The sequence below is a fragment of the Bos mutus genome, chromosome 25, assembly GCF_027580195.1.
Source record: "Bos mutus isolate GX-2022 chromosome 25, NWIPB_WYAK_1.1, whole genome shotgun sequence".
NCBI lineage: Eukaryota > Metazoa > Chordata > Mammalia > Artiodactyla > Bovidae > Bos > Bos mutus.
In genome coordinates, this window is record NC_091641.1 from 20,644,307 (window position 1) to 20,671,998 (window position 27,692).

Here is a 27,692-nt window from a genome sequence, read left to right on the forward strand (position 1 = left end):
GACCGGGCCAGCCGAGCGGCGGCCGTCTACGCGGGCTATGGCGAGCGTGGCCCGGCGGTCCGGCCCGTGGCCCCGGCTCCTGCTACAGCTCGCGGCGCTCCTCGGGACGCTCAGGCCCCAGGTGAGAAGCGGGCGGCCGCGGAGCCTCCAAGCTCCGGTCGGGGGCGCAGGCGTCCGGGGGTGCGGCGGGGCCACAGGGGGCGCCTCGCCCTCCCCCGGGTCCGGGTGGCCCCAAGTCAGCCTCTAGCCGGAGAAAACCTCCTCGTCTGGGGGAGTTGTCGGTTGCTCCACGAGCTGCAGAGGGGACCCAGCATCCCGCCCCTCCTGCGGCGTAGGGGTGTGGGGAGAGGGAACAGACCGAGGGAGGGGGCCCTCGCTTTCCTGCCAGGCCTCTTAAAACTTCTGGAACCTGGCTTCCTTGGAACTTGAAAGGTTCCCTGTGGAGAAGTGCGCCCACACACCGATTTTTACAAATTCAGGGGGATCACAGCGCTCCCCCTTACCAGTGACTGGACCCCGAACTTACAACCTCTGGGATAAGTAAGCTGGACTTATGGGAATCTGGTTCAACCGTGCCGGGAGCGGAAAAGTCCAGTCTTACAGAAATGCAGTGAGAGGGAAAAGCCAGGACTACAACCCAGGAGTCTAACCTATAACCCCCAGAACAGTTATTGGGCTCCCAGAAGCAACTGTGCCCAAGTGGCTCAGATGGTAAAGAATCTGTCTGCAACGTGGGAGACCCAGGTTTGATCCCTGGGTGGGGAAGATCTCCTGGAGAAGGGAATGGCAACCCACTCCGGTCTTTTTGCTAGGAGAATTCCATGGACAGAGGATCCTGGAGGGCTACAGTTCATGGGGTCACAGAGAGTCAGGCACCACTAGCAACTAACACACACACACACACACACACACACACACATGCAACTGCTCGTGCCACCCCAGGCCCACTTCCAGCTTGAGACCCACCCCATGGTTGCCATCTAGGAATCTGAACACAGTGTGGCCAGATTGGGTGTTTCCAGGGAAAAAAAATGAGAAAAAAAGCTAGAAATGACAAAAATTAGAAACTTGACTTTTTAAGTGAAATCTTTCCAATTTTTAGAAATTGGTAGCTAACTGTAGACAAAATTTTAAACCCCCTGATGGTCAAACAAAACTTGACTGTGGACTCAGTCTGCAGCTTCTTGCCCAGGACAGTCTCCCTCCTGCCATGTGGCAGATCACAAAACAGGGCAGAAAAAGAGAGGGCTCAGAGGCAGCTTCCTGACTCTACTCCAAAACCATTGGCTTGCCCCCAAACCTGAGAGTCCGGGGGCAGGATGTGGCCTTTGCAGAGGTGCGGCAGGGCCACCCGGATGTTAGAGTTCCTGCTAGGAGCTCAGCCCCACCCTGTTTGCTCAAGGAAGGGCTGGAGCAGGTGAGTTAGCCCAGTGGGGGCCAGCCTCCCTACCGTGGCCACCCCCAGCCTTGGTCCAGGGGGCCCCCTGCAGGTTGGCACCAAAAGTAGCTGGGCCGGTTTGGGGGGTGGGGGTGTAGAATGGGTCTTCCCCAGAGAGGCAGACAGTGAAGCCAAGGAGAAAGGGACCAGGTGCTGGAACCAGAGAGATGGTGGTTCAAGTCCCAGTCCTGCCATTTATCTGTGTGGCTTTAGGCTGATTACCTAACTTTTCTGAGCCTTAGTCTCCTTCACCTGTACAGTGCTAAGAATAATAGCACCTCTTTCTGGACTCCTTTGGTGATCCAGTGCTGAAGACTCTGTGCTCCCAACGGCGGGGGGCCTGGGTTCGATTCCTGATCAGAGAACTAGATCCTGCATGCCAAACCAAGAGCCCTCAAGTGAAAGTGAATGTGTTAGTCACTCATGTCCAACTCTTTGCGACCCCATGGACTATAATCTTCCAGGCTCCTCTGTCTATGGAATTCTCCAGGCAAGAATACTGGAGTGGGTTGCCATTTCCTTCTCTAGGAGATCTTTCTGACCCAGGGGTTGAATCTGAGTCTCCTGCATTGTAGGCAGATTCTTTACTGTCTGAGCCACCAGGGAAGATCTCATGCTACAGCTAAAATCCAGCTAAGCCAAATAAAAATTTTTAATAAAAGCATCAGTCTCTTAGGGAGGCTGTAAGAGCCACTGATGTCCTTTTGTAAAGGAGCCAGGCTCCCAGCTCCCACTGTCGCCCCTCTCTAGGGTCTTGGAGATCAGGGGGTGGAGCCAACAGCTTTCCCAATCATCCATCCTTCTTTCTGTTTCCCTCTGGGGGACAGGGAGTCCCTGCCTGGAACAAGGACTAGGGTGGTCCCAGGCCTCTCAGAAGGCTTTGTTTCCACTGCAGGTTCAGAGCTTCACGCCAGAGAACCTCCTGTTTGTGTCCACCCTGGATGGAAGTCTCCACGCCCTGAGCAAGCAGACAGGAGACTTGAAGTGGACGCTGAAAGATGGTAAAGAAGGGCTACCACTCCTTGGACCTCGAGCTGGGGGAGGTCATCTCAGGATAAGAGCATGGGGTCTCGAATCCAATACTCAGGTGTCTTCAGTCAGCTTTACCATTTACCTAGGCTGTGTGGCCTTGGAAAAGTCACTTCACCTCTCTGAGCCTCAAGTCCTCACCTGTAAAATAGGGCCAAGGGTAACGACCCTACCTACAGGAGAGGTATTACATTAGCTCATGACAAAATGCTCGCTTGGTATCCGGCACACGGTAAGTACCAATGTGAGGTATGCCTTTCAACGGAGAGTCTGGAGGGGACTGCTCATGGTCGTGTCCTTGTCCCTGCAGATCCCATCATCCAGGGGCCAATGTATGTCACAGAGTAAGTGGACTGGGCTCTCTCAGGGCACGGACAGCTGGGAGATGAGGAAGCCAGGGTTGCCTGGAGGGGCACGTGGGCTGGAAGGAAGGGAAGAAATTCGGGTCTGGAGCTCTGTGGCGCCTCCTGTCGGGGGTGGGCTCCTACTGGCAGGGAAGTTGGACGGAAGGGGCCCTCTTGGAATCAGGGGGCGTGAACGAACCTTCCCCCCGTTCCTCTGCCCCACAGGACCGTCTTTCTCTCAGACCCAGCTGATGGCAGCCTGTATATCCTGGGGACCCAGAAGCAACAAGGATTAATGGTGTGTTTCGTACTGTGCTTGGATGGGCGAGGATCAGGACTTCTGTTACCCAGGGCACCGAGGGGGCTGTAGGGCCAGAATCTGAGTGTCCTGCGGAGGATGAAGTCTGAGAGCACTATGGCGAGGCTGTCTGGAGGCTGTCTGTTGAGGTTGGGAGTTGGGGGGTGACTCTGGCTGTATCTGTACAGCAGGCTGACTGTCAGGTCTCTGAGAGTGTCAGGAGCTTCTCCAGGGGCTCTGAGGGTTTTTAGGGGAAAGCTATGTATTAGTTGTTTAGTTGCTGTCATGTCCTACTCTTTGCAACATCGTGGACTGCAGCCCACCAGGCTCCTCTGTCCATGGGATTCTCCAGGCAAGAGTACTGGAGTGGGTCACCATGCCCTTCTCCAGGGGATCCTCCCTACCCAGGGGTCGAACCTGCATCTCCTGCAATGGCCAATGGATTCTTTACTGCTGGGAAGCCCATGTATCAGTTACTTTTTGCTAAATAACACATCGCCCCAAAACTCAAACTTCAAATGCAGACAGTTTATTTAACTCATTTTCGTGGGATGACATTTGAGGCTGGACTCAGCTGGGCGGTCTTGCTCAAGCATCTATGGTCAGCTGTCGGTCAGCTGGCTCTTTTTCTGAAAGCTGGTTGGTAGTTGGCCGGCTTTGGACAGGGGCCCCTGGCCCAGGGGTCTCTCATCTTTAAGCAGACAAGCCTGGACTTGTTCACATGGTATCAACAAGGGAATCAGAAGCAGCAGGAGGGGGCAAGGCCAGGGCATGAGCAGTTTTCAAGCTTTGCTTATTCTCTTATCCCTTACTATCCACAGAGGATCAGTTCCAGGTCAAGCTCCCACCACCAAAATCAGAGGGTGCTCAAATCCTTTGTGTAAAACGGCACAGTATTTGCATATAACCTAAAGGTATCCTCCCATATACTTTAACCCATCTTAGATTACTTATAAGACCTAATACAATGTAAATGTCATGTAAGCAGTTGCCAGGTGTGCAGCAAAGTCAAGTGTTGCTTTTTGGAACTTTCTGAAGCTTTTTTTTTTTTCCCAAAAAAAATATTTTCAATCTGCAATTGGTTGAATCTGTGGGTGCGGAACCCCTGGATAGGGAGGCTGTCTGTATCACATTCGCTAATGTCTCATCAGCCAAAGCTGGTCACGTGGCCAAGCGCAGAGGCCGGCAGTGTCAGAGCTCTGACTGTGCCATGGGAGGCCTGCCAGGACGGGCTTACTCTGTGATTAGGAAACTGAGTTGATAAGAGATGTTGGTGTGTTCATGGTGTGTCCCACAGGCAGGCCCCAGCAAATAGACAGCACCCTCCTACTGGAGAGCTTAAGGACGTTTTATTAATGGGGTTACTTACAAAGATGGGGGCCTAGTGTTGTTGTTGTTCAGTCGTGTCTGACTCTTCACGACCCCATGGACTGCAGCACTCCAGGCTTCTCTGTCCCTCGCCATCTCTCCAAAACGTCTCCCGAAGTTTGCCCCAATAGTACTGGAGTGGGTTGCCATGCCCTCTTCCAGGGGATCTTCCCAACCCAGGGATAGAACCCAGGTCTCCCTCATTGCAGGTAGATTCTTTATTGTCTGAGCCACCAGAGAAGTCCAAGAATCTGGAATGGGTAGCCCTGCCTATCCCTTCTCCAGGGGATCTTCCCGACCTAGGAGCTGAACTGGGGTATCCTTCTTTGCAAGCAAATTCTTTATCAGCTGAGCTACCCACGGGGCCGAGGGTAGGAGACCGGAAGGCAGGGTGCCAAGTGCTATGGCCCGTACCGTGGGGTGCTATTTATCAGCTCTAAGACGGTGGGGGGAGCAGTTATCACTACCTGGAGCTGGAAGGGCTTAGGGGAGAGGACCACGTGACAGGAGGCCTTTGGGGGAGAGGCACAGCCAGCCCACGATGACTCTGGGAGAGGAGCCCAGGGAACCCTCCCCCTGTCCCTGCCCCTTCCCTTATCCCAGCCCCACTGGAAGCCAGAGCACAGGGCAGCCACTGATGGGATCCACACGAGTGTGTCTCCCAGGAGAGAGGCAGAAAGCAGACCTCCTGTTCATCCAGCTGTGTGTCCGCCGTCGGGTCTCATGGGGCAGGTGTGGCTGTCGGTGACATCACTCCCCTGCATCTGGGATAAAGTCCAGTTGCCCCAACAAAGCACATCAGGACCAGCTCACTCCTGCAGCATCTTCACTCACCCACAGGCACCTATGTGCACACACACGTGCACACACTCACACTGATTAATTTCTTGAATATGCCAGCTCTGGGGCTTCACCCAGATTTTCCCCATAGGGTTCCAGACTGCCTGGGTTCCAGCTTGCTGCAGTAACAGCACACACATCCCCGTGGATCCACAGGGCTTGCTCTCTTGCTCACACCGTGTGACTCACGTGGGTCCTCGGGGGCTCTGTCCACTGTGGTCTCTTGCAGACCCAGGCTGTCAGATGCTCCGTCTCAACCTGGGCTTCTCCCGCAGCAAAGAGTTTGGAAAGTGACATGGTTTCTTCTGCACCCTCCCTTCGGCTAAATTTGGTTTCATGGCTATGCCCACTTTAAGCACAAAAGTCGGGTAATCTCACCAGGAGCCCAGAAGGAGAACCAGAATATTTGTGAAACGTGCTCCCCTTCCCCATGCTGGTTCCTGTTCATCCCCCAAGGCCCAATTTAAAACCCAAACTCCTTTCCAGCCCGTGATCTTGCCTCCAGCTTGCCTCCACTTCCCTCTGCCCTTCTCTATCCTCACTCCCAGCGCACTGGCTGTTCCTCAAACATGCCACTTGGGCTCGTCAGTAGGTGGCCCTGCTGGTGGTCTCAGCATTCTGTCCCTCTGCCCTCCACGGGCTCCTGAGCCTCACTGCTCCCTTGGATTGAGTTCTTACTCTCTAGCCTCCCTATGTGAAATAGCGCCTCTAATCACTCTATCCTAGCTTTCTGAGTTTGTTTTAATAACAGTTACCATTACCCGGCATTGTCATTTATGTGTTTTTATTTGTTTATTATCATACACACCAGAAATGTAACTCTGTGCAGAAAGGCACTTGGGCCCCAGCACCCAGCTAGTAATAGGTGAAATGACTGAATGAATGAACGCACCACTGAACATCCTCCTTCAGTCCTTCCGTCCCGCCCACCTGCATCAGGTACCCTCAGCTTCTGTGCTCCCCTATCACAGCACTAACCTTACACGCCAACTGTAGGTTGTATTGCCTTCTTTTGTTGTCCGTCCTGACTCAGTACATGTTTGTGCCTGGGGCGCTATCTTCTAAGAGCTCTGTATGTGGAGTTTGGGGATTTTTTTGTTTCACTTTGATATAATTTCAAGCCTAAGGGAAAAAAATGCAAGGATAGTACAGAGCAATTGTTTATTCCCTTTGCCCAGCTGCATCGATTTTTTTTAACATCTTATCACTTTCACTTTATTATTCTCTCTTAGTAGATAGATACAGATAGATAATATTACATGTATGTGTGTATATATGTGTATATATACATATATATATATGTATATAAAGGTCTTCCCTGATAGCTCAGTTGGTAAAGAATCTGCCTGCAATGCAGGAGACCCTGGTTCGATTCCTGGGTCGGGAAGATCAGGTGGAGAGGGATAGGCTACCCACTCCAGTATTCTTGGGCTTCCCTTGTGGCTCAGCTGGTAAAGAATCTGCCTGCAATGCGGGACACCTGGGTTTTATCCCTGGGTTGGAAATATCCCCTGGAGAAGGGAAAGGCTACCCACTCCAGTATTCTGGCCTGGAGAATTCCATGGACTGTCAATGGGATTGCAAAGAATCGGACATGACTGAGTGACTTGCACTTTCACTTTCATATATATAAAATTTGTATTATTCTATCTTAATAGATAGATATAGATAGATAATATTAAACATGTATATGTAATTTATATTATTCTATCTTAATAGATATAGATAGATAATATTCCACATGTGTTTACCTATAGATATAGACAGATACTATTACATGTGTATATATAAAATTTCTTTTTCTGAACTCTTTGAGAAAGAGTTGCAGACATTCTACCCCTTTATTCCTAAAGCATCATTGTGTATTCCTAAACAAGGACTTTCTCCTATACAACCTGAGTGTAAATTCTCAAAATCAGGAGATTTAACATTGAGGCAATAGGGTTATCTAATCCACATCCATATTAATGTTTCATTTTTAAAAGACTTTACTTAATCAATTATTTGTTTTTGGCTGTGTGGCAAGCGGGGGCTACTCTCTAGTTGCATCTCACAGGCTCCAGAGCACTCAGGCTCAGCTGTTACAGTGTACGGGCTTGGTTACTGTGGAGCGTGTGGGATCTTCCCAGAGCAGGGATCAAACCCATATCCTCTGCATGGGCAGATGGATTCTTAACCACTGGACCACCAGAGAAGTCCTGCATTAATTTTGTCAAGTGGCCCAACGGTGTGCTTTATTGTCCAGAACTTGAACTAAGACCACCCCTTGCATCTGGTCCTCATGTCTCTTGAAAGAGAAAGTGTCAGTCGCTAAGTGTGTCCGACTCTTTGCAACCCCATGGACTGTAGCCCACCAGCTCCTCTGTCCATGGGATTTCCCAGGCAAGAATATTGAAGCAGGTTGCCATGCCCTTCTCCAGGGGATATTCCTGACCCAGGGATCAAAGCTGGGTCTCCTGCATTGCAGGCAGATTCTCTACCATCTGAGCCACCAAGGAGGCCAGCCTTGTCTCCCGGGTGTCTCTTAATCTGGCACAGTTATCCAGCATCTCCAAGGCCATGATGGCCGCTGAAATTTTCAAGTCTCAGCGAGTGTTTCTGAGGTTGTTAGTCCAGGAGCGCATGATCAGGTGGCATCTTGGTGCTGGGGGTGGGATTTACTGCAGCTCCTTCGGAGGTCGTGTAGCAGAGTGGTTAATTGTGCAGGTTCTGGAAGCTGGCTCTGCTACTTACAGCTGTGTGACATTAGCCAAGTGACTCAGCCTCTCGGGAAATGGATATGATCATCGTTGTGCCCAGCGAATAGGTTGCATGTGTTTCTCTGCTCTTCCCGCTCCCCAGAGGCTGCCCTTCACCATCCCTGAGCTGGTTCACGCCTCCCCATGTCGCAGCTCTGATGGCGTCTTCTACACAGGTAAGCATCCCTCCAGCCTGGGGTCCTAGTCCAGCAGGGATAGGACCGAGGTCCAGCCAGGCCAGCGGGGCATGGCGCGGACAGGCTGCATGCCCTATCTATCCCATCTAGAGAGCGGGCACCCTTTCTACCTCCACAGGCCGGAAGCAGGATGCCTGGTTTGTGGTGGACCCTGAGTCAGGGAAGACGCAGATGACACTGACCACAGAGCGACCCTCTACCCCCCGCCTCTACATCGGCCGGACGCGTGAGTCAGACCCCAGCTGCTCCCCATGCTTTGGACAGCCCCCGCTTTGGCTCTGCCCAGGCCTGGCAGTTGCTCTCCACGCTGAGTTCAAGCCAGTCAATCACTCTGTCAGTCAACAAACTTGTCACTGAGCACTGAAGAAGGAGCCAGGGACACAGCAGTAACAAAGCAAACCTGGTCGGGCCATGGTGATGCTCACAGAGTCTGGCCTCCAGGCTGGGTGCTCGGGAAGCCCCTGCCTCCGCAAAATGAGGTCTCCCGGGTGGGGGTGGAGGAGCATCACGTGGGTGTTCCTGGTAACCCTGCTTCTGGGTGTCCCCAGAGTACACGGTCACCATGCACGACCCCAGGACCCCAGCCCTGCGCTGGAACACCACCTTCCGCCGCTACTCCGCACCCCCTGTGGATGGCTCACCTGGTAAATGTGAGTGTCTCCCTGCCCTGGCTCCACCTTAGAGCAAGGTCTCCAACTCAAGGAACCCTGAGTGGCATCCACGACCAAGCCCCACCACATTCAGACCCATCTGATCCCCTGAGGGACCCCACATACTGAATGATACCCTCTTGATGGACAGCCTAGGTCACCCACTCAGCACACAGCCTCTGACCCTCCTGTACCCTGAGAGCTTTCAGCATCCTGACTCCTTCACACTTGCAGTGAGCTCAGCCAGGTCACCCTGGGTGCTACCCAGACCCCAAGTGACCCCCAAGCAACCCCTGCACACCTGAGCAGTCCCCATGTGTCCCAACTGACCCCCAGTGTTGACAGAGATGAGAGATGACCCTGAGTGACTGCCCCTAGAGTCACCACCCCCCTTGATATAATGAGTGCCCTTTCCTGTGTGAGTATGCTTCCTGCTGCTGCTACTGCTGCTAAGTCATTTCAGTCATGTCCGACTCTGTGTGACCCCATAGACGGCAGCCCACCAGGCTCCCCCATCCCTGGGATTCTCCAGGCAAGAACACTGGAGTGGGTTGCCATTGCCTTCTCCAATGCATAAAAATGAAAAGTGAAAGTGAAGTTGCTCAGTCGTGTCCAACTCTTAGCGACCCCATGGACCACAGCCTACCAGGCTCCTCTGTCCATGGGATTTTCCAGACAAGAGTACTGGAGTGGGGTGCCATTGCGATCTTGGGTAATATAATATTACAAAGAAATTGCTTTTCTTTTGTTATTGTTCAGCTCAGTCATCTTCATATATGTTTAATCCATAGTAGTCACTTGTGTTATTTCATTTCCTTCTGTTTTGGGTTTTTTTTTTTTTCATTTCCCTTAGTATATCAATATATTTGTTACTGGTTTCTAAGAACTCATTTATGACTAAAGGTGTCAACCATTTGTCATGCAGTATAAATGAAACACCGTATTTTATTGCCATCAATTTACTCTGGTATTTGGTATTTTGGTTGTGTATTAAAATATAATCATGTTGTGTTTAAAAAAATAATCGTAACTGCCCTTCCTAAATGCCTGAATGACCCCAAAGGTACCCTAAGCCACTCCCAGACCCTGACTCCACTATTCCACCTGAGAATTCACACAGGCGACCCTGACACATCACAGGTGACACCCACAAGGCCCCTAACTGAGCCCCCTTCACATTCTAAATGACTCCCATGTTACCCACATGTGTCCAGACCACCCTGACTGACCAACAGCCAGACCATGACTGACTTCCCCACATCCTAAGTGACAAGGACTTATTTGCACACCGGAGTTGCCTTTGGATGACCTCAGCTTACCCCTACATCTTACACAACTGTCCCGTTGAGCCTGATCAAAGTGACTCAGTGAACTTCCCATGTCCTGATAACCCTCCAGTGATCTCACCTGACCTCCACACACCTGAGGGGCCCTGCTGACAGCCCACCCTCAAAGCAGCTTCCCCACCCCAAGATGCTCCAAAGCGCCTCAGGGCAGGGCTCCCTGACCACATCTCCGCACCATCTTTCCTGGCAGACATGAGCTACCTTGCATCCTGTGGGATGGGTCTGCTGCTGACCGTGGACCCAGGGAGCGGGGCGGTGCTATGGACGCAGGACTTGGGCGTCCCTGTGGTGGGCATCTACACATGGCACCAGGAGAACCTGCGCCAGCTACCCCACCTCACACTGGCTCGAGACACCCTGCACTTCCTCGCCCTCCGCTGGGGCCACATCCGACTGCCAGCCTCAGGCCCCCAGGACACGGCCACCCACTTCCCTGCCTTAGACACCCAGCTGCTGTAAGTACCCATGTCTGGGGGCCAGGGAGGAGCTTCTGGAAGTATTTTGTCCAGTGTAGCCCAGGTCCAATGGGCAGGTATGATGTCCAACCATGACAGACCAGTACAGCTGGACCAAGGGTCACAGTATTTCAAACAGTTTGGTAAATAACCAGTGCCCTGCGTGCCCACCATGTGCTCCCAGGACCCCTGGATAGCCTCACTGTTCAGCAACTGGTAGGGTAAAATCTGGCCAAGGGAGGGCCTCCGTATCTCCACCCCCGTGCTACAGCTGGCATCTGTTCTGATTGGTAGGTACCGTGTGTTTATTGGGGCTTTCCCGGTGGCTCAGTGGTAAAGAATTTGCCTGCAATGCAGGAGGTGCAAGTTCCATCCCTGGGTCAGGAAGATCCCCTGGAGGAGGGCATGGGAACCCACTCCAACTTCTTGCCTGGAGAATCCCATGGACAGAGGAGCCTGGTGGGCTACGGTCTATAGGGTCGCAAAGAGTTGAACTCAACTGAAGCAACTGAGTGCACAGGCACATGTGTTTATTGAATTTTAAAACCCTTAAAAATGACCCTTCCTTATAACACCAAATACCTTAGTATCCCCCTCTTGGGGAGCCAGGAGACAGACTGGGAAAATCAGGGATTACCCATTAATTCAGTTGGTTCTCCCAATATTAATTGAGCATTTGCTACATAGCAATCACTTGCTAGGCTCTGGGAGTACAGTAATATAGCCAGTGTTCTGACCTACAGAAATCTCAGAGTCTAGTGCAAGAGACAGGGGTGTAAAGAGGTAATCACGATACGGTATGATAAGGGAAGAGATAAGAGAAGTATAGTGTATCATGGGAATGTATAAAAGGGCACCTAAATCAAGACTGGGGGCAGGAGGCAATCATAGAAAGTTTCCTAGAGGAAGGGACATACAAGTTGAAACCTAAAGGGTGAAGAGAAAACAAGAGAGACAGATCATGGCAACCAGGAAACAGAGTAAGTTAATAAAACAAGGCTGGAGCACAACTCTGAGCAGAGAAGAAGGTCTGAGGCTGTTAAACAGGGATCTTATCAGGTCATTTGAAGGGTTTAGGATAAGGTTAAGGAGAAGGCATTGGAAGGTTTTAGATAAAGAAGTGATTTGATCATATTTTCATTTTGGAAAGATAACTGGCTACAGTGTTAAGTCATCTTAGTGCTGTGGGGAGGAAGCAGGCACAGAACCTTGCCTTAGTTCAGGCAGAAGACACTCTGGACTAGGACGGAAACAATGGAGATGGAAATAAGTGGAGGCTAACAGATATTAAGAGGAGAAGACAGTATTTGGTGATTAGAAAGTTTGATGATTGTGAGCAAGGAGTCACCAATTACCATCAGGTTTCTAGAAGCACATGAGTGCTGTTGTTTTCAAAGGTAGGGAGCACTAGAGGAGGAAATGGGGGAGGAGGAGGAGGAGGAAGAAGAGGGGAGGAGGAAGAGAAGCAGGTAAGGAATGAGGTGATGAATTCAGATTTAGAAAACTGAGCTCCTGGAAGAGGTCTGGGCTAGAAACAGATTTAGAAGCAATGACTGTAGAGTTTGTATCATTAGCTTTTGCTATATAACCAATCACAATCACTCCCCAAATTTAGGGCTTCAGAATGAACATTTCTTATTTTTCAAGATTTTGTGGGTCAGCTGAGTGGTCTTCTGGTCTGGGCAGCCAGTTGGCAGCTTGGCTGAGCCTGGACAATCTAGAATGGCTTCACTCACCTATCTCATAGTTAGTGGATTTTTTTGGCCTATGGGGTATCAAATAAGGTCTCTCATACCCCCGCACAGTAACCTTGTTTTCCTCTTGTGGTGGTCTCAGGTTCCAAAGAACCCCATGAGAAGGCAAGTCCCCATGCACAAGCATTTCTCAAGCCTCTGATTGTCTCATTTGCTATTATTTCATTGGTCAAAGCAAGTCACATGACCCAGGCCAGAGTACGTGTGGGCTGGAACAATAGAAGGACACCAGTACGATGGGACTGAAACTGCCCGCCACCTTCACTCATTCTTCTCCCCTTTCCTCTCCCCCACTAGGATGACCCTGTATGTGGGAAAGGATGAAGCTGGCTTCTATGTCTCTAAAGCACTGGTTCACACTGGGGTGGCCCTAGTGGTGAGAAAGGGCCTCTGAGGGGCTGGAAAGAGGGGATGAAGCAGGAGAGAAGCCCCCCGCCACCACTCATGACTCTCCATCTTCTGCCGTAGCCTCGTGGCCTGACCCTGGCCCCCACCGATGGCCCCACCACAGAGGAGGTGACACTGCAAGTCTCAGGAGAGCGAGAGGGCTCACCTAGCACTGCTGTCAGATACCCCTCGGGCAGCGTGGCCCTCCCTAGTCAGTGGCTTCTCATTGGTGAGACCCCTTCCACCCAAACTTAAAGGACCTGTGAGCCCAGCTTCTGAGCTAGAAGGCTGAGGTCACCTTCAGCCCCCTGACCTTGTCCCTGCCCCTTAGGACACCATGAGCCACCGCCAGTCCTGCACACCACCATGCTGAGAGTCCATCCCACCCCAGGGAGTGGGGCTTCTGGGACCAGACCCTCAGAAAGCATCCAGGCTCCAACTCTCTTCTTGGAGGTCAGTGTTCGATAGGCAGAGGGCCTGTGGGGAGATGCTGCAGGGGTGGGCAGCCCTGGACCTTTTCCTCAGGCTTCTAGGCATAACATTTGAGGTGGGTCACCTGACCTCACAGTTTCTCAGAAGAAAAACTTTTTTTGTTGTTATTGCCAGAAAAAAGCGTTACAAGTGTCAAAACGGTATTGGCTATCTAAATTGTGAAACACGGGTCACGGTTTTCTTTATTCTTCAGTTTAGAGGTGGCAAAAGATTTATCAAGTGAGAAAATGAAAATGGAAAAACTATAAAGGTATGCCCTCCTGGGAGAGGACTGAACAAGAGTTGCTAGTAGTTCAAGGTTAGAAGGAACAGGCATGCTCTGTTCTCAGAATGACATGATTCTCAAATCTGGTTGCTTATCAGAATCACCTAGGAGCCCACTCCAACCTCACTGAATTCAGAATCTCTGAAGGCAGACACTTGTATTGTTTGGTGATGTCCAAGAGTATCTGGCTTTTTTAGTGACACCCCAGGTTTCCTGGGGCACCACAATTTTCAGCACCACGGAGAGCGCCAGGTTTGCCATCATGTAGACCACTCTCCACCCCTTCAGCTAAGCCCAGCCATGTACTGAGTGATGAATAAGGGTTAGGGGTTCTGTAGCAGGAGGGGCTGCTTATAGTGGAAGCCCCTTTGTCCTCAGCTCCTGAGCCTGAGCCGGGAGGAACCTCCGGACCTGGAGCTGCATCCTGAGAAGAAAACCTCAGCGCTGTATCCAGGCCTGGGACCCCAAGACCTGCTGGCAGCCAGTCTCACTGCTCTCCTCCTGGGAGGATGGATTCTCTTCCTAATGAGGCAGGTAAGCCCATCACCTCTGACCTCAGGTCCATTTTATGGTCTTCCTAGAGGAACTCTGCTCCTCTCCAAGACCACTTAGCGAGTTTCTCCCTCACCCAGGTCCAGTTCTATCCCCTGCCTTCCTCTTAGCAGCTCCCAGGCCCTCGATACTGTGCTCTATATGTCAATGCTCCAGGGACCGGCCATCTCAGACACAGCTTCTGGGCCCATCATGGGGCAGGGCTGGCCAGGGCTGAGCCCTCTTCAGCCCCCATATTTCAGCAGCAGCAGCAGCAGTTGGCAGAGAAGCAGCAGCACCAGGCTCCCCTGGCACCTGCAGGCCCTTCTGACATCTCACAGGATGCTCAGCCCCAGCCCTCCAGTGCCACCCTTCAGAGCCAGAAGAAGCTTCAGAATCCCCCAGAGCAAGGCCAGCCACTGGAAGACCCTGAAGGTGAGCTCACATGAGCAAGAAAGGGCAGAGTCAGGGACAGAAAAGAGAGAGGCAGGTTTAGCTCCAGAATCAGATTATTGGAACAACTGCTGTTGTTCATTCTGTGAACTGAACAAGTTGTATCTGACTCTTTTGTGACCCCATTGATTGTAGCCCACCAGGCTTCTCTGTCCATGGGATTTCCCAGGCAACAAGACTGGAGTGGGTTTCCCATTTCCTTCTCCAAGGGGTCTTTCTGACCAGGGATCCAACCCACGTCTCCTGCCTTGGCAGGTGGATTCTTTACCACGAAGCCACCAGGGAAGCCCACCCTAAATGAGTTAATAGGAGAGAACTTTGAATAGTGCCTGCTGTGAAGTGGAGCCCTCTAGAAATGTTTGCCATCATTTTTGCTGTTGTCATTATGTTCAGGGACCCTGGATACAGATAGAACTGGTATAGATCTAAGTCCACTGTTAATTTTGATAAATTGCTTGACTCCTCTGAGCTGCAGTTTTCTCATCTGTCAAGTGGGAATGATACCGCCTACTCCATTACATCACCTCATATGACCGGTTTACCATCACCACTATTATTAAATCATGCCAAGCTGGTGTTATTAATATGTGTTAAAAGAATATCCTGTTTGGTAATAATAATAGTAGTAGTAAATTACCTAGGTACCCTTTGGTTCCTTTTCTCTTTAGAGCTTTTTATTTTTTTTTTTAACATTTTCCTCTCTTCTCTCAATTTCATCCTATAAAGAAGCCCTTTCAGGCTTCCTCTGGAACCTGTGGGATGCCCCAGGGGAGCTTCCATGTGCTTTTATTGGTCAGTCCAGGCTGCTTCTCTCCTGCTTCTTTGGCACTGCTCAAGCCACCGCCTCCTACCTTGGAGCTACTCTGCTGCACCACTAACTCAGCCTGAAGTCCGCCCCATATTTAGTAGGATGCTCCCATGCTGCTTCCGAAGTTCCCCTCTGTGTTCGCCCCCCCCCTGTGCTGAGAGGAAAGCAGCTTCCTTCCTGGGGGCTCAGCTTCTGTAGAAAGCCCCCCACCGCAGAGTTGCCTGAGCCCTGAAGGTTGCAGTTCCGGTCACTTTCCTGGCTCTGGGTGGGTCCACACAACACTCGATTGCACCCTGAAACACTTCTTCTTGGACCTTCTGACTCAAGCCGAGTCTTTCCCCAGATGACCCAAACACCACGTTGTCCCAGGTGGTTCTTGTCAAAAGACCTTACTGTCCCTCACCACCACGGTCTACTAGACCCAGTTACTGACGGGATGGAATTCCTTCCCCCAGACATCTTCTCAGTCCCCTCGTGGGTCTGAAGATACCACTAACCCACAGAGGAAGAGAAAAGAGGATGTTGGATTCCAACCCTGGCTCATCCAGGCTCCCCTGTTATATGAAATACTTAAACTTCTTTATTCACTGTGAAAAAACAATCAAAGTATTATCAGTGCTTCAGGACATCTAGAAAATAAAATACCCAGCTAGAGCATGGTCATTTTGTGACAAAACTCAGTGGTAACAATCTCTATATAATATTGAGTTCCCTCTGCACTTTAAAAGAAACCTTTCTATTTCTTTTACTTTCTTGAAAGTCTTAATAAGCTTTACTTTGGTATTTTCATAACTTCTAGGAAAGCATGGAAGGGACAGGTAATTATTAAGTGCTGTGATAAATGCTGTGATGGGGATGGAAGGATACAGGGAGCTGTAGGAACACAGAGGAGGGTCATGGAGCTCTGATGTGGGGACATAGGAAGTGTCCTCAAAGTGAAGTTAGGCTGTGATCCCAAAGAGAAGAAGGAATTACCCAGGTGAGCAGGGCAGAGTGGAGCAGGAACCCTCCAGGTGGCCCCAAGAGCACAGGTGAAGGTTCAGAGATGCGAGAAAGCAGGGTGCACATTCTGGAAGCTGAGAAGAGGGTTGCAAACTCATGCTTCCGGGTGGGTCAGGTGGATAAAGCAGAGAAGCGAAGCAGTCACATAGGAGAGAGAATAGGGAGTGGTGGGGACTGTGGCCAGCTGGAGAACAGGTGCTTGGGCTAAGCCTGCCTTGCTTACTGCTGCAATCTGGACCAGAGCTTGACTCAGGAATTATCTGTTGAGTTAGTGACTGACACTGGCCACCAGAGATTCTTAGATTAGACAGCACTCTTAATAAATATATGCAGAGTGAATATGTGCTAAGCAGGTATGAGGTATAGGCAGAGTTAATGGCTAGGACTTGCCCATTCAATATGCAGCAATTTGGAGTCCAGTGTATCGAAATCTTTCATGCAGGGAGAGTCAAATAAACACATGTGGCAGATGGCAGGAAAGCTTCGAGAACCACTCTCCAAAAAAGCCCTCCACTCCTATGGCAGCCCCTAACTGCCTTAGGGGCTGTTCTTAGGACGTCTATGTCAGGAACTCTGACCTTGGAACCTCTGGTCCTCCTCTCAGTGCAGGGAAAGGAACGTTCCTCAGGACCTTTTCATGGTTCACAAAATCTGCAGTGGAGCCCTGCCCCACTCTCATTTAACCTCCACCAATGCATCTACACGTGCTTGGTAGGGTGTCCTCCAGGACTGCTGGCTACATGGTACATTCAGCAGCAAGTGGGCACAATCAAGCTGGCACAACCAGCTAAAACTGAGAGCTAACATTTATATAGCACTTACTGTACACCAGGCCCTGTTCTAAATATTGTGCATGTATGAAGTCATATTCACAAGGTAGATACTATCATTATGCTGATTTTATAGAAGAGGAAATTGAAGGCAGAAAGGTTCATGACACTCCCACCCCGGACTCACAAAGCCAGTATGTAGCAGCCCGGGAACTCAAAAGGAGGTCAACTTTGGGATGGTATCTCTGTTTGAATTTTGGCAGTGCCCATGAAGTAGGTAACCGGCTTGAATGGTTTCCCAAGCCGTGTAAAAGAAGCAACGCAGTACCTCACATATTTCTGAGGATCTCAGAGGGGATTCTGACCATACATCATGTCCCCACCACATGACAACTTTTGATTCCTTTAGAAATTCTCCTGTGTTTGTTGCTTCTCCGTTATCATGATATAGAAGGCTGAGCAAATGATGGTGAATATGTTTGTGCAAACTGAGCCTCCTGATTCATTATTTCTGCATTCAAGAACTTCATGGCCAGAAGTCTGGCCTCCATCCCAGCACTGAGGGTCCTCCTGAATCTAGAGTTAGTTCTGAATCTAACCCAGAAAGCACGTAGTGAGTGTTCACGAGGGCATCCAGGCAGGGGAGGCAGACATGCAAAAAGACAGGAAACCAGCAGAACCAAGCGAGTGGTACAGAGCGGTACAAAAGAGGAGCCGGAAGCGCTCAGGGACCCTCGCCTGGAGCCAGCTGAGCAGGGCTTGTCCAAACAGGCTTTCCGGCAACTCTGTCCCTGCTTTCTGAGCTGCTGGAGAGACAGGCCCAGCTTACCTGTGTGTGATGTGCTTCCAGCATGGCCCCAAGACCACGGTCCTGAGGGTGGAGTATACACATTTCAGGGTACACACATTTCACTTACTGCCTGCATCTCATCAGCAGAGAGTTTTTAAGCAAATAACCTAGAGCAGTGCTAAGGGACAGCTTAATACTTTGCTCGCAGATCTCTGACGCTGATTTTCATTTGCTTTTCCTGGAGCCGATTAGAGACTAAAGCTGCCAGCTCTTCCTAGGGAGAGTGTTCTCAGGACCACGGAGGGGCACACAACTCTAGAAGCACAAGATGCACTTAGCTGTGTGCATGGGGCCCCCTGGGTGCTGAGCAGGAGCCTGCCCTGTGCCTGGGTCATTGTGAGGGGTCTCTCCCAGGTGACCCGAAAGGAAGAGCAGTAACTGCCCAATTCCTCCACTCACCTGAGCCAATCCCACCCACCCTTTCTTAAAAAAAAAAAAAAATTTATTTTTGGCTGTGCTGGGTCTTCATTGCTCCTGAGGCCTTCCTCTAGTTGCTGCAAGGCCGGGGGTGGAGGGGGGGCTACCTCTCTAGTTGCGGTGCACGGGCTTTTCATTGTGGTGGCTTCTCTTCTTGCAGAGCACAGGCTCTAGGCACATGGGCTCAGTAGCTGCAGAGTCTGAGATTAGTTGTCCTGCGGCGTGTGGAATCTTCCCAAACCAGGGATCGAACCTGTGTCCCCTGCACTGGCAGGCGGATTCTTAACCGCTGGACCACCAGGAAAATCCAACCCCACCCTTTGTAACGGGAAGCCAAGGCCTTCTGGGGGCTCCCTGCTTCCCTGGAACTAGTTCTAGACAGTTCAGCATCCACATGCCCACTGCTCTCCGCCCACCTTGACCCCCGCCCAGGACAGTCTTTTCTGCCACAGCCTTCACCTTCATCATGCTTCCGGCTGACAAAATTCACTTTCCTACTTGAAGCCAATACCTTAGTCGAAAGGGTTTATTATATTAGTAACTGGTGGAGGTGGGGAAAGGAAAGAAACCTGGGCAGGAAATGCCAGAAGAGGGAAAAATGATAAAAGAGGACAGCAGAGCAGACCTCCCCCCCACCCTTTTTTCCATTAATCCTCAGTAATATTATGCAGGATCCTTGACATAGTCCCCCTTTACAGATGAGAAAACCGGGGCACCGCGGTTAGGTCACTTGCCTGGAGTAAGTGGTAGCCTGAGGCACTGGACCCTGTCTGGCACCCGGAGGGGCATGGAAGCCGGAGGCTGGAGAGAGATCGAGGTTGGGGAGACGGGTCTGGACTGGGCGGGGTGGCAGCCATGGGCAGAGGCCCCATGAGACCCCGTCTCCTCTCCCCCCAGCTGAGCAGCTCACCGTGGTGGGGAAGATCTCCTTCAACCCCAAGGACGTCCTGGGCCGCGGGGCCGGTGGGACTTTTGTTTTCCGGTGAGTGGCAGCCAGGAGCTGGGCTGAGGTGGCCACTATCCCTTGGAGAGCACCTGTTTCAAAGAACCCCCAAGGTGGGTGTGGATCCTAACGATTCCCTTTTCGTCTGCCCTCTGGACCTCCACCCAGGGGACAGTTTGAGGGGCGGGCGGTGGCGGTCAAGCGGCTCCTCCGTGAGTGCTTCAGTCTGGTCCGGCGGGAGGTGCAGCTGCTGCAGGAGTCGGACAGGCACCCCAACGTGCTCCGCTACTTCTGCACTGAGCGGGGACCTCAGTTCCACTACATCGCCCTGGAGCTCTGCCGGGCCTCACTGCGGGAGGTGAGGCCTGCGCTCAGGGGTGGGAGCAGGGCCGGGGGTCCTGGGCTGCAGGGTGATGCTCTGCCCCTCACTGCTCCCCAGTACGTGGAACACCCGGAGCCGGACAGCTGGGGCCTGGAGCCCGGGATGGCGCTGCAGCAGCTGATGGCGGGCCTGGGTCACCTGCATTCCCTACACATAGGTACCAGCCCCTCCCGGCCTCCCTCCGAGCCCCTGCCTGCCCCCCTCAGCTCTCAGCTCTGCTCTGCTCTCACAGTGCATCGCGACCTGAAGCCGGGCAACGTCCTCATTGCGGGGCCTGACAGCCAGGGCCTGGGCAGAGTGGTCCTCTCAGACTTCGGCCTCTGCAAGAAGCTGCCTGCCGGCCGCTGCAGCTTCAGCCTCCGCTCGGGCATCCCGGGCACAGAAGGCTGGATGGCGCCCGAGCTCCTGCAGGTCCCGCCTCCGGACAGCCCTGTGAGTCCTGCTACCCCAGGCTGCAGGCATGCCTCCCCACCCAGTGTCTCTGCTGCCTGGGCTCTGGATCACCCGTTCTGTGGCCTTCAGTGACTCCTCCCAGCCTGTTTCTTCATCTGTAAAGTGGGGATAACTCCTCCCTTTTTCCCCTAGGGCAGTGGTTCTCAACCAGGGGTGACTTTTGCCATCACTGGGCAATGTCTGGAGACCTTTTGGGTCGTCCATTTGGCAGGGAAAGGGAAGTTGCTACTGCCACCTAGTGGGCAGAGGCCAGGGATGCTTGTGAGACACCCAATGCACAGGACGGTCCTCCAGGACCAAGAATCATCTGGTCCAAAATGTCAACAGTCCCGAGGTTGAGAAGCACTGAGCTAGAAAATGGTTTTCATCTCTACTGTGGTGTAGTCACTGAGGAGCTTGAAAAAACCCAAGTGCCCAGGCCCTACACCCAGTAACTGACCCCCAGCGACTTTACTGTGAAGCCAGAGTGGAGAGCCACCCAGATTGGAGGGTTTGGGGGAGCATCAGATGAGCTAATGGTTTCCTCAGGTGGTGCTAGTGGGAAAGAACCTGCTGCCAATGCTGGAGACTTTAGAGACACAGGTTCAATCCTTAGGTCAGGAAGAACCCCTGGAGGAATAATTGGTAACCCATTCCAGTAGTCTTGCCTGGAGAATCCCATGAACAGAGGAACCTGGCGCACTACTGTCCATAGCATTGCAGAGTCGAACGTGACTGAAGTGATTTAGCATGCGCACACACACATGAGCTAATGTAACTGAGTCATAGAGCAGTGTCTGAACCCCGGAGGCACTTGGAGACCCAGGATCACAGATTTTTGAGTCAGTGTTCAGGGGGACATCATAGGCATGGATGAGAGTAACACACAGGTGAACAGACAGAGTCACCCCCACCCCTGAAGTCGAGCGAGAGCTAGAAGTGGCAACGTGGAGACCCAAGAACCAGGGCACTGACGTTAGGAGCCTATGCGGGCTTTGATTTTTTAAATTTGCGGCCACCATTTTAACTTCTGAGAAATTCCACATAAAAGTCTAGATTTCTGGATTCTTTTGCAAAATCAAAAGCTCTGCCACCCGAGAAAGTCCCCTGGAGGCAACCAGCTGCAGCTGAGTGCCAGAGGCCAGCTATGGATGGGGACGGTACCAGATCACTGTCCCCACTGTTGCCTTATTGCCTCATGCCCAGCCAGCTTCACTCGGACATGTCAGCATCACCCACCAGACCTGGAGGAATAACGCGTGGAGACCTAAACTAGAGGCTCAGTGGGCGCAAAGATTCTGGATGAAAACCACACGTCCCTTCTACTAGTGCAGAGGGGAGGGAATGTAGGGCCACGAAGATGCATCTTGGAAAGCATCCTTGAGTTCTAGCCTGAACCAAATCCCAGGCTGCTGCCACACCAGCCCTGGGCAGAGCGCAGCCAGGGAGACTTCCTGGAGCAGAGACCTCCTCCTCATCTTTGTCCCTCTGGCCCCCAGACCAGCGCAGTGGACATCTTCTCTGCAGGCTGCGTGTTCTACTACGTGCTTTCCGGTGGCAGCCACCCCTTCGGAGAGAGTCTTTATCGTCAGGCAAACATCCTTGTGGGGGCTCCCTGTCTGGCTCACCTGGAGGAAGAGGCCCACGGTGAGGGTGACCTGGGCTGGCAGAGGAGGGGGGTAAGCAAGGCAGAGGCTGGGCGGGCTTGAAGCCACCCCTCCCTCTTGCCCCTGCAGACCAGGTCGTCGCCCGGAACCTGGTGGAGGCCATGCTCAGCCCCCTGCCGCAGGCTCGCCCCTCCGCTCACCAGGTGCTGGCCCACCCCTTCTTTTGGAGCAGAGCCAAGCAGCTCCAGTTCTTCCAGGTCAGTTGGAAATATGGAGAGGCCTCAGAAAGTTTGGGTTCTGAGCAAGGGAAACCAGGTTGGCTGGGGGATAGAGACTCATCTGTGTTCCAGGCAGCCCAGCTCCTTGATCTAAACTAAGACAGAGCCCAGACTCCCAAACGCTGCCCTCTCAGCCCTGCATGGTCTCCTCAGCACCGTTTTCCAAGCCCAGCTGCCCCTGGTGTGAGGACATACCCCATTCCTTTCAGCCCTAGTTATCTCTCATGCTATTCCCATGCCCAGACAGCACATTCCACTTCTGTGACCTTGACTCACTGAGCCTGTTTGCTCGTCTGTAAAATGGGGAATACAGCGCCTCTGTCACAGGTTGGACTAGACCCTGTGTAGCAGAGACGCTCCACTCGACAGGAGGCAACAATCCTTTACCCTGAGCTGAGCAGCTCTGGCTGCTGCATGCCCCCAGCCATTGGACCCTCCTGGCCTGTGGCCTCCAATCCCGGTCAGGAGGCTCAGCAGCTCTGTGGGTCCTAGGACGTCAGTGACTGGCTGGAGAAGGAGCCTGAGCAAGGGCCCCTGGTGATGGCGCTCGAGGCAGGAGGCTCCGAGGTGGTCCGGAGTGACTGGCACAAGCACATCTCGGTGCCATTGCAGACAGGTAGAGGCCAGACTCGAGGGGCCCGGGAGGTCAAAGGGACGCCCCAGCAGGGACGGCTGTGCCAACGCCTTGCCTGCCTACAGATCTGAGAAGGTTCCGGTCGTACAAGGGGACGTCGGTGCGAGACCTGCTTCGTGCTGTGAGAAACAAGGTGTGTTCCAGGGCTCGGGAGGGGCCTGGACGGTGGGGAGGCCTGAGGCCTGGTCCGGCTGAGCCCCAGCTCTCTGCTCCAACCCTCCAGAAGCACCACTACAGGGAGCTCCCAGAGGAGGTACGGCGGACGCTGGGCTCTGTCCCCGACAGCTTTGTCCAGTACTTTACCAACCGCTTCCCACGGCTGTTGCTACACACGCACGGTGCCATGAGAAGCTGCGCCTCCGAGAGCCTCTTCCTGCCTTACTATCCACCGGCCACAGGGGTGAGGGGGCCGAGCCCGGGGGCAGCGGGGAGCTGAGCCCGCCCGGGTCGACAGACCAGCAGAGGCCAGGCCGCTGGGGCCACCGGAGCAACAGCGTGTGCCCCTCAGGGAACACAAGAAGGAAAGGAAGATTCACGTATGTTTAATGTGTATAAAGGCAAGCACAGTCCCGAATTCAACAGCCACGTTCTGTACAATTCATAGGGTGGGCCTGAGGGCAAGGGGAGAGGCCACAGAACCCACACGGAACATGTACAAAAATAACTTACACAGCAGCCCCCACCTGCAGGGATGACGAAGGTCTCGCCCCGGCCCCCAGGGCTGGGGACACACTATAAAGTGGCACCACGGTGCTAACCAGCGTGGGCCAAGGTGCTAGTTGGGGAGGAGGCGCCAGTCCGGGGGGTGGGGGGCTATGAGGAGGCCTTGAGGCGGTTGGCGGCCGAGCGCGAGCTCAGCAGCTTGTCCACCATGGCGCGGGCGTAGCGCAGCCGGCTGGCCAGCTCCTTGGAACAGCCGTACTCCTCCAGGAGGCTCAGGCGGTATGTGCGGAAGTCCCGCTTCTCGTCGATGTAGGTTACGGCGGCCATCAGTGGGCACAGGATGAGTTTGGTGTGGTCCTGTGAGGGAGAGGGCAAGAAGATGGACAGAGGGGTTACTGGTGATTGAAGACCCCAGCTGCTACTGTGTGTTGGCAGGAGTAGAGGGAAGATGGGCCGGCTGGCGGGAGGGGACACGTTTCATTTCTTTCTACTGCTGCTGCCAAGGATGGGTCCATGCCCCCAACTCTCCACCCAACTCCGTGGGCTGGCAGAGAGGCACAGACACCCTACCCCAGCCTTCCAGGGCCCAGCTCACCTGGAAGAAGTTGATCTGCACACAGCCATTACTGAGGTGCAGGATGATGGCACTGCGGGTACGGAACCAGGTCCGCAGGTAGGGGAGCCGGGCCAGCTCGTCGCCTTCCCGAGGCGTGATGTTGGCGCCCGCCTTCAGCAAGTGCTCGCTCATGTAGTTTCGGAAATACTTCAGGAGGGTGATCTGGTTGGAGGGTGAGAGAGGGAGTCGAGTTAGCGCCTGTCCCCGGGCACAGCCCTCACTCTGCAACACAGGACCGCACAGGCCAACCAGCACTCACCTTCTTTATCAAGGAGTTGGGGTGGGAGCTCACGGTGAGGTAGGACTCTGAGCCATCGCGCTCGATGTACTGTAGGCTGTCGCCGTCACTGTAGAGGATGAGGCGCGTGGAATCGTTGAAGAGCACCCCGACGCTGTTGTCGCACAGCTGATACCCTAGTGGTGAGGGGAAGGAGACCTCAGAAAGGGGGAGGGGGAGCAGAGAGGGCCTTGGAAGCTGGAACTAGGAGGCCTGGGATGCAGACAAAAGAGTGTTGAGGGAAGAGGACCCGAGAGTCAAGAAAAGCAAGTGCCTGTAACAACTCGGAGGGTCTCGAGCTACCCACCCACCTGGGAGAAACCTACCGAGGCCATACTTGTCCGAATAGTCCACCCACTTGCTGACCCAGAAGATGGGGATGCAGGCAGGGTCCTCGGCCTCCTCTGGGACAGAAACAGACAAGACAACAGTCAGGACGAGCCTCTTCCTCTCTGATGTGCTCGGGTGGCCCATACCAGGGAACTCGGTCCAGAGGCCTGGGGCCCCAGAGGAGAGCAGAGCCGGGCCTCTGCCATCAAGTAGCTTAGACAGGCAGCACTGAGGCAGAAAGTCACAGTGCAGCCGAGTCTACCCGTGCGTTCAGCTGACCCGTTTAGCAAAGGCCCACTGTGTGCCAGGTGCCATCACAGACATAGTGAGCAAAGACAAAACCTACTTCCTGGAGCCTGCAAACTGGCTCCAGGGCTAGAGACCAATCAAAATAAATATGCACAGAAATGTAAGTTATTTATAACTATCATGGTGAGAATCAGTGAGTTTTGAGTGATTAAAAAATTATAAGAGAAGCTAATTTCAGATGTATGAAAATGTGATGTTCCATGCATGCTATAATCCCCTCTTTCAAATACAATAAACAAATGTGGAAACTTTATGTTAGATGGGAAGTGGTGTGGAGAAAACATAAAGCAGGTAAGGGGGAGGAGAAATGCTAGGGGTTGGGGGCAGGGAGATGCTCATAGAGGTAATGCTGGTAGAAGCACGTGAAGGGGTGAGTGTCAGCCATGCAGGGATCTGGATGAAGCGAGTGCTGGGGGAAGGGAACGGTGTGAGCAAAGGCCCTGAAGCTGGAGCATGCCTGGGTCTGTTATTTCCACTGTCTTGAGGCCACAGAGGAATTCCCTGAGCAGAAGAGACAGTGTTTGCAGAAGCACACAGCCAGCATATGGAGCTGCTAAAAGGTGGGGCACTTGTGGAGACAGAACAGATGAGTCACAAAAAGAAAGGAGAGGCCTGACCATGGAAGGCCTGAGCCAGCAGGCCAACTTCCCTGGACTGTAATGTACAGGAAATGGGAGAAGGAAAGGCATTATGGAGCTGGGGGCCTGGACAAGCTGCCAGCATTCTGCGGCTGAGACTTCCCTGCCCTTTCCAGGTGCCCTGGCCTGGCGCCCACCTTGCCTCACCAGCCCCCGCTCCGAGGGCTTGGAGGCGTTGACGCTGTGCAGCTGCTGCAACATGTCGCTGAGATGGCAGTCGATGGGCTCACTGGCCTCCCGCACCACTGGTTCCTCTTTCTCCCGGGGACGTTCAGGCATGGGGTTCTCCATGCCTGTAAGGAGAGGAGACATGGTCATTAGTTAGGCACAAAGGCTGCAGGATGTGAGGGCCTGGGACCCCCAACCACAGCTCGAGAAGCTCTTTACGCTGCCACTGCTTTAGGTAAGCAGCAGGTTATTAGAGCAGGAGCTGCCCTGCTGGCTTCATGGCCACACACAGCCATAATGCTTCAGACACTCAGGCCTCTGACCCAATGCTGGGCCCTGCTGGGAACCTCTGGTCCTGAGCAGCTTGGAGCTGCCTGGCTTCAATCTAAGAATTAAAAGCATCTTCTGTATCCAGGAAAATGGGAGGGCTCAGTAAATTGCAGTCCATAAGATGGCCTAACAGGCATTTAATGAAAACATAAGAGGTTTTCCCCCCTAAAATCTGCTTTATGTACTTGTATGTGACTGAAATCTAAAAAGATACACCCTGAAATTTTAAGACTAGGTGTATTTGGGTGGTGGAATCATGGATGATTTTTATTGCCTTTTATGCTTAAAAGTTTAATTCTTTCCCCACCAACATGAAATTCTTAAAATATTTAAAGATCTGAATTTGCAATTTAGAAAATCTATGCTATGATAAAGACTTAAGTTTGAAAGAATAGAATATTTGAGACTTGCTTTAAAAACTCTCTTGCTAGAGAGAGTTTCTAGTTTCTAGTTTCCCTCAGCTCTTTCACTGCCGTGGGTTTAGTACCTGGTTGAGGACCCACAAACCAGGGAAGAGGAAACAAAACAAAACCTCCCTCCCAAAAAATCTAGCAGAAAGAAAAGGAAGAAGGTGGAAACGATAAAAACAAGTATAGGCAGACAATGATAATTATTAAAAACAGATGATGAAAAATGGAATTTATGTATTCCCCAAAAAGTTCATTCTACTTCTGGGTTTTGCTTTATGTCCAAAATCTAAAACTAAAAAAAAAAAAAAAAAAAAAAAAGCAATCCTTTAAAATAACAATGTTATCTTATAGCTCTAAGACTAAATATCCATGAGTCCATACCAACCAAATAAATGAATGGGAGAGAAGTGACAGCTCTTCCTTACCGAAGAATTTTGATTAATAGATGTAGAAGGAACAAGAAAAGGGGAAAAATCACCATGAGAATACCACAGTAATAACTGCTGCTACATTCACCACAGATGCTAACATCAGTGAGCTGAAGTCTGAGAAGCAGTATTCTCTCAGAGACGCTCCCCATGGGGCTTAAATTAATCACCGAAGGAAAAACGGTAACTATGCAGTGGAGGCACCACCTTAACCAGTGATCACCATTCAAAGGAAATACTCATATGATCAAAGAAAATATCAAAAATTAAAGCAAAAAGAAAAAGTTATCCTTAAAACAGCAGTGTCATAACTGAAACGAACTCATAAAGTTGTGCTATATCCATACAGAGAAATAAAGTATTTCAAGTGGCTTTTCTTGGGGGGGGTGTGTGTGTGTGTGTGTGTGTATGAGAGAGAGAGAGAGAAATATAGTTTAAGGACAAAAAGAACTGCATGGAAATAAACACAGTTTCATAACATACTTTATATACGTTGAAAATTCATGTATACCGTGTAAGCAAACAAGGTTTTCATTGTGAGAGAAAAAGAAATACAAGCATAAAATTAAAGTAAAACCCTATAATATTAAAGTAGACACTTACAAATTACCAAAAGAGAATTAAAGTTGTAATTTCACAGCAGAGAAAAAGACTGCTGTAAGACAAGTTTGCATCAATTTCAATTTCCTGAACTTGATAACTATGTCCTGTGTTGTGGTTACGTAAAAGAATTGTTTTTAGGAAATACACACTGAAGTACTAAGTAGTAAAGGCCAGAATGTTTGGGACAAAAACAATACACACACATACAATGA

The 27,692-nt window shown here is 51.8% G+C and overlaps 2 protein-coding genes across 2 annotated transcripts in view; one reads left to right on the top strand and one right to left on the bottom strand.

Moving 5' to 3' along the window:
* On the top strand, positions 1-23,239 carry ERN2 (endoplasmic reticulum to nucleus signaling 2). Its single transcript, XM_005910903.3, has 22 exons — positions 1-121; positions 2,334-2,439; positions 2,778-2,811; positions 3,037-3,109; positions 8,159-8,231; positions 8,371-8,478; positions 8,801-8,902; positions 10,439-10,703; positions 12,755-12,833; positions 12,926-13,073; positions 13,176-13,297; positions 13,980-14,135; positions 14,399-14,567; positions 19,330-19,414; positions 19,544-19,733; positions 19,815-19,914; positions 19,990-20,189; positions 21,689-21,836; positions 21,926-22,053; positions 22,567-22,690; positions 22,774-22,841; positions 22,932-23,239. Exons 1-22 carry the CDS (start codon positions 38-40, stop codon positions 23,142-23,144), a joined length of 2,775 nt encoding a protein of 924 aa, XP_005910965.2. The 5' UTR covers positions 1-37; the 3' UTR covers positions 23,145-23,239.
* PLK1 (polo like kinase 1) overlaps positions 23,235-27,692 on the bottom strand; it is an 11,130-nt gene continuing 6,672 nt past the window's right edge. Inside the window, exons 6-10 of the mRNA XM_014483385.2 lie at positions 25,679-25,834; positions 24,591-24,668; positions 24,247-24,401; positions 23,967-24,149; positions 23,235-23,728 (exon numbers count right to left, since the gene is read on the bottom strand). Coding sequence (XP_014338871.2) covers positions 23,522-23,728; positions 23,967-24,149; positions 24,247-24,401; positions 24,591-24,668; positions 25,679-25,834 — 779 coding nt within the window. The 3' untranslated portion in view covers positions 23,235-23,521. The remainder of the gene's footprint in view (positions 23,729-23,966; positions 24,150-24,246; positions 24,402-24,590; positions 24,669-25,678; positions 25,835-27,692) is intronic.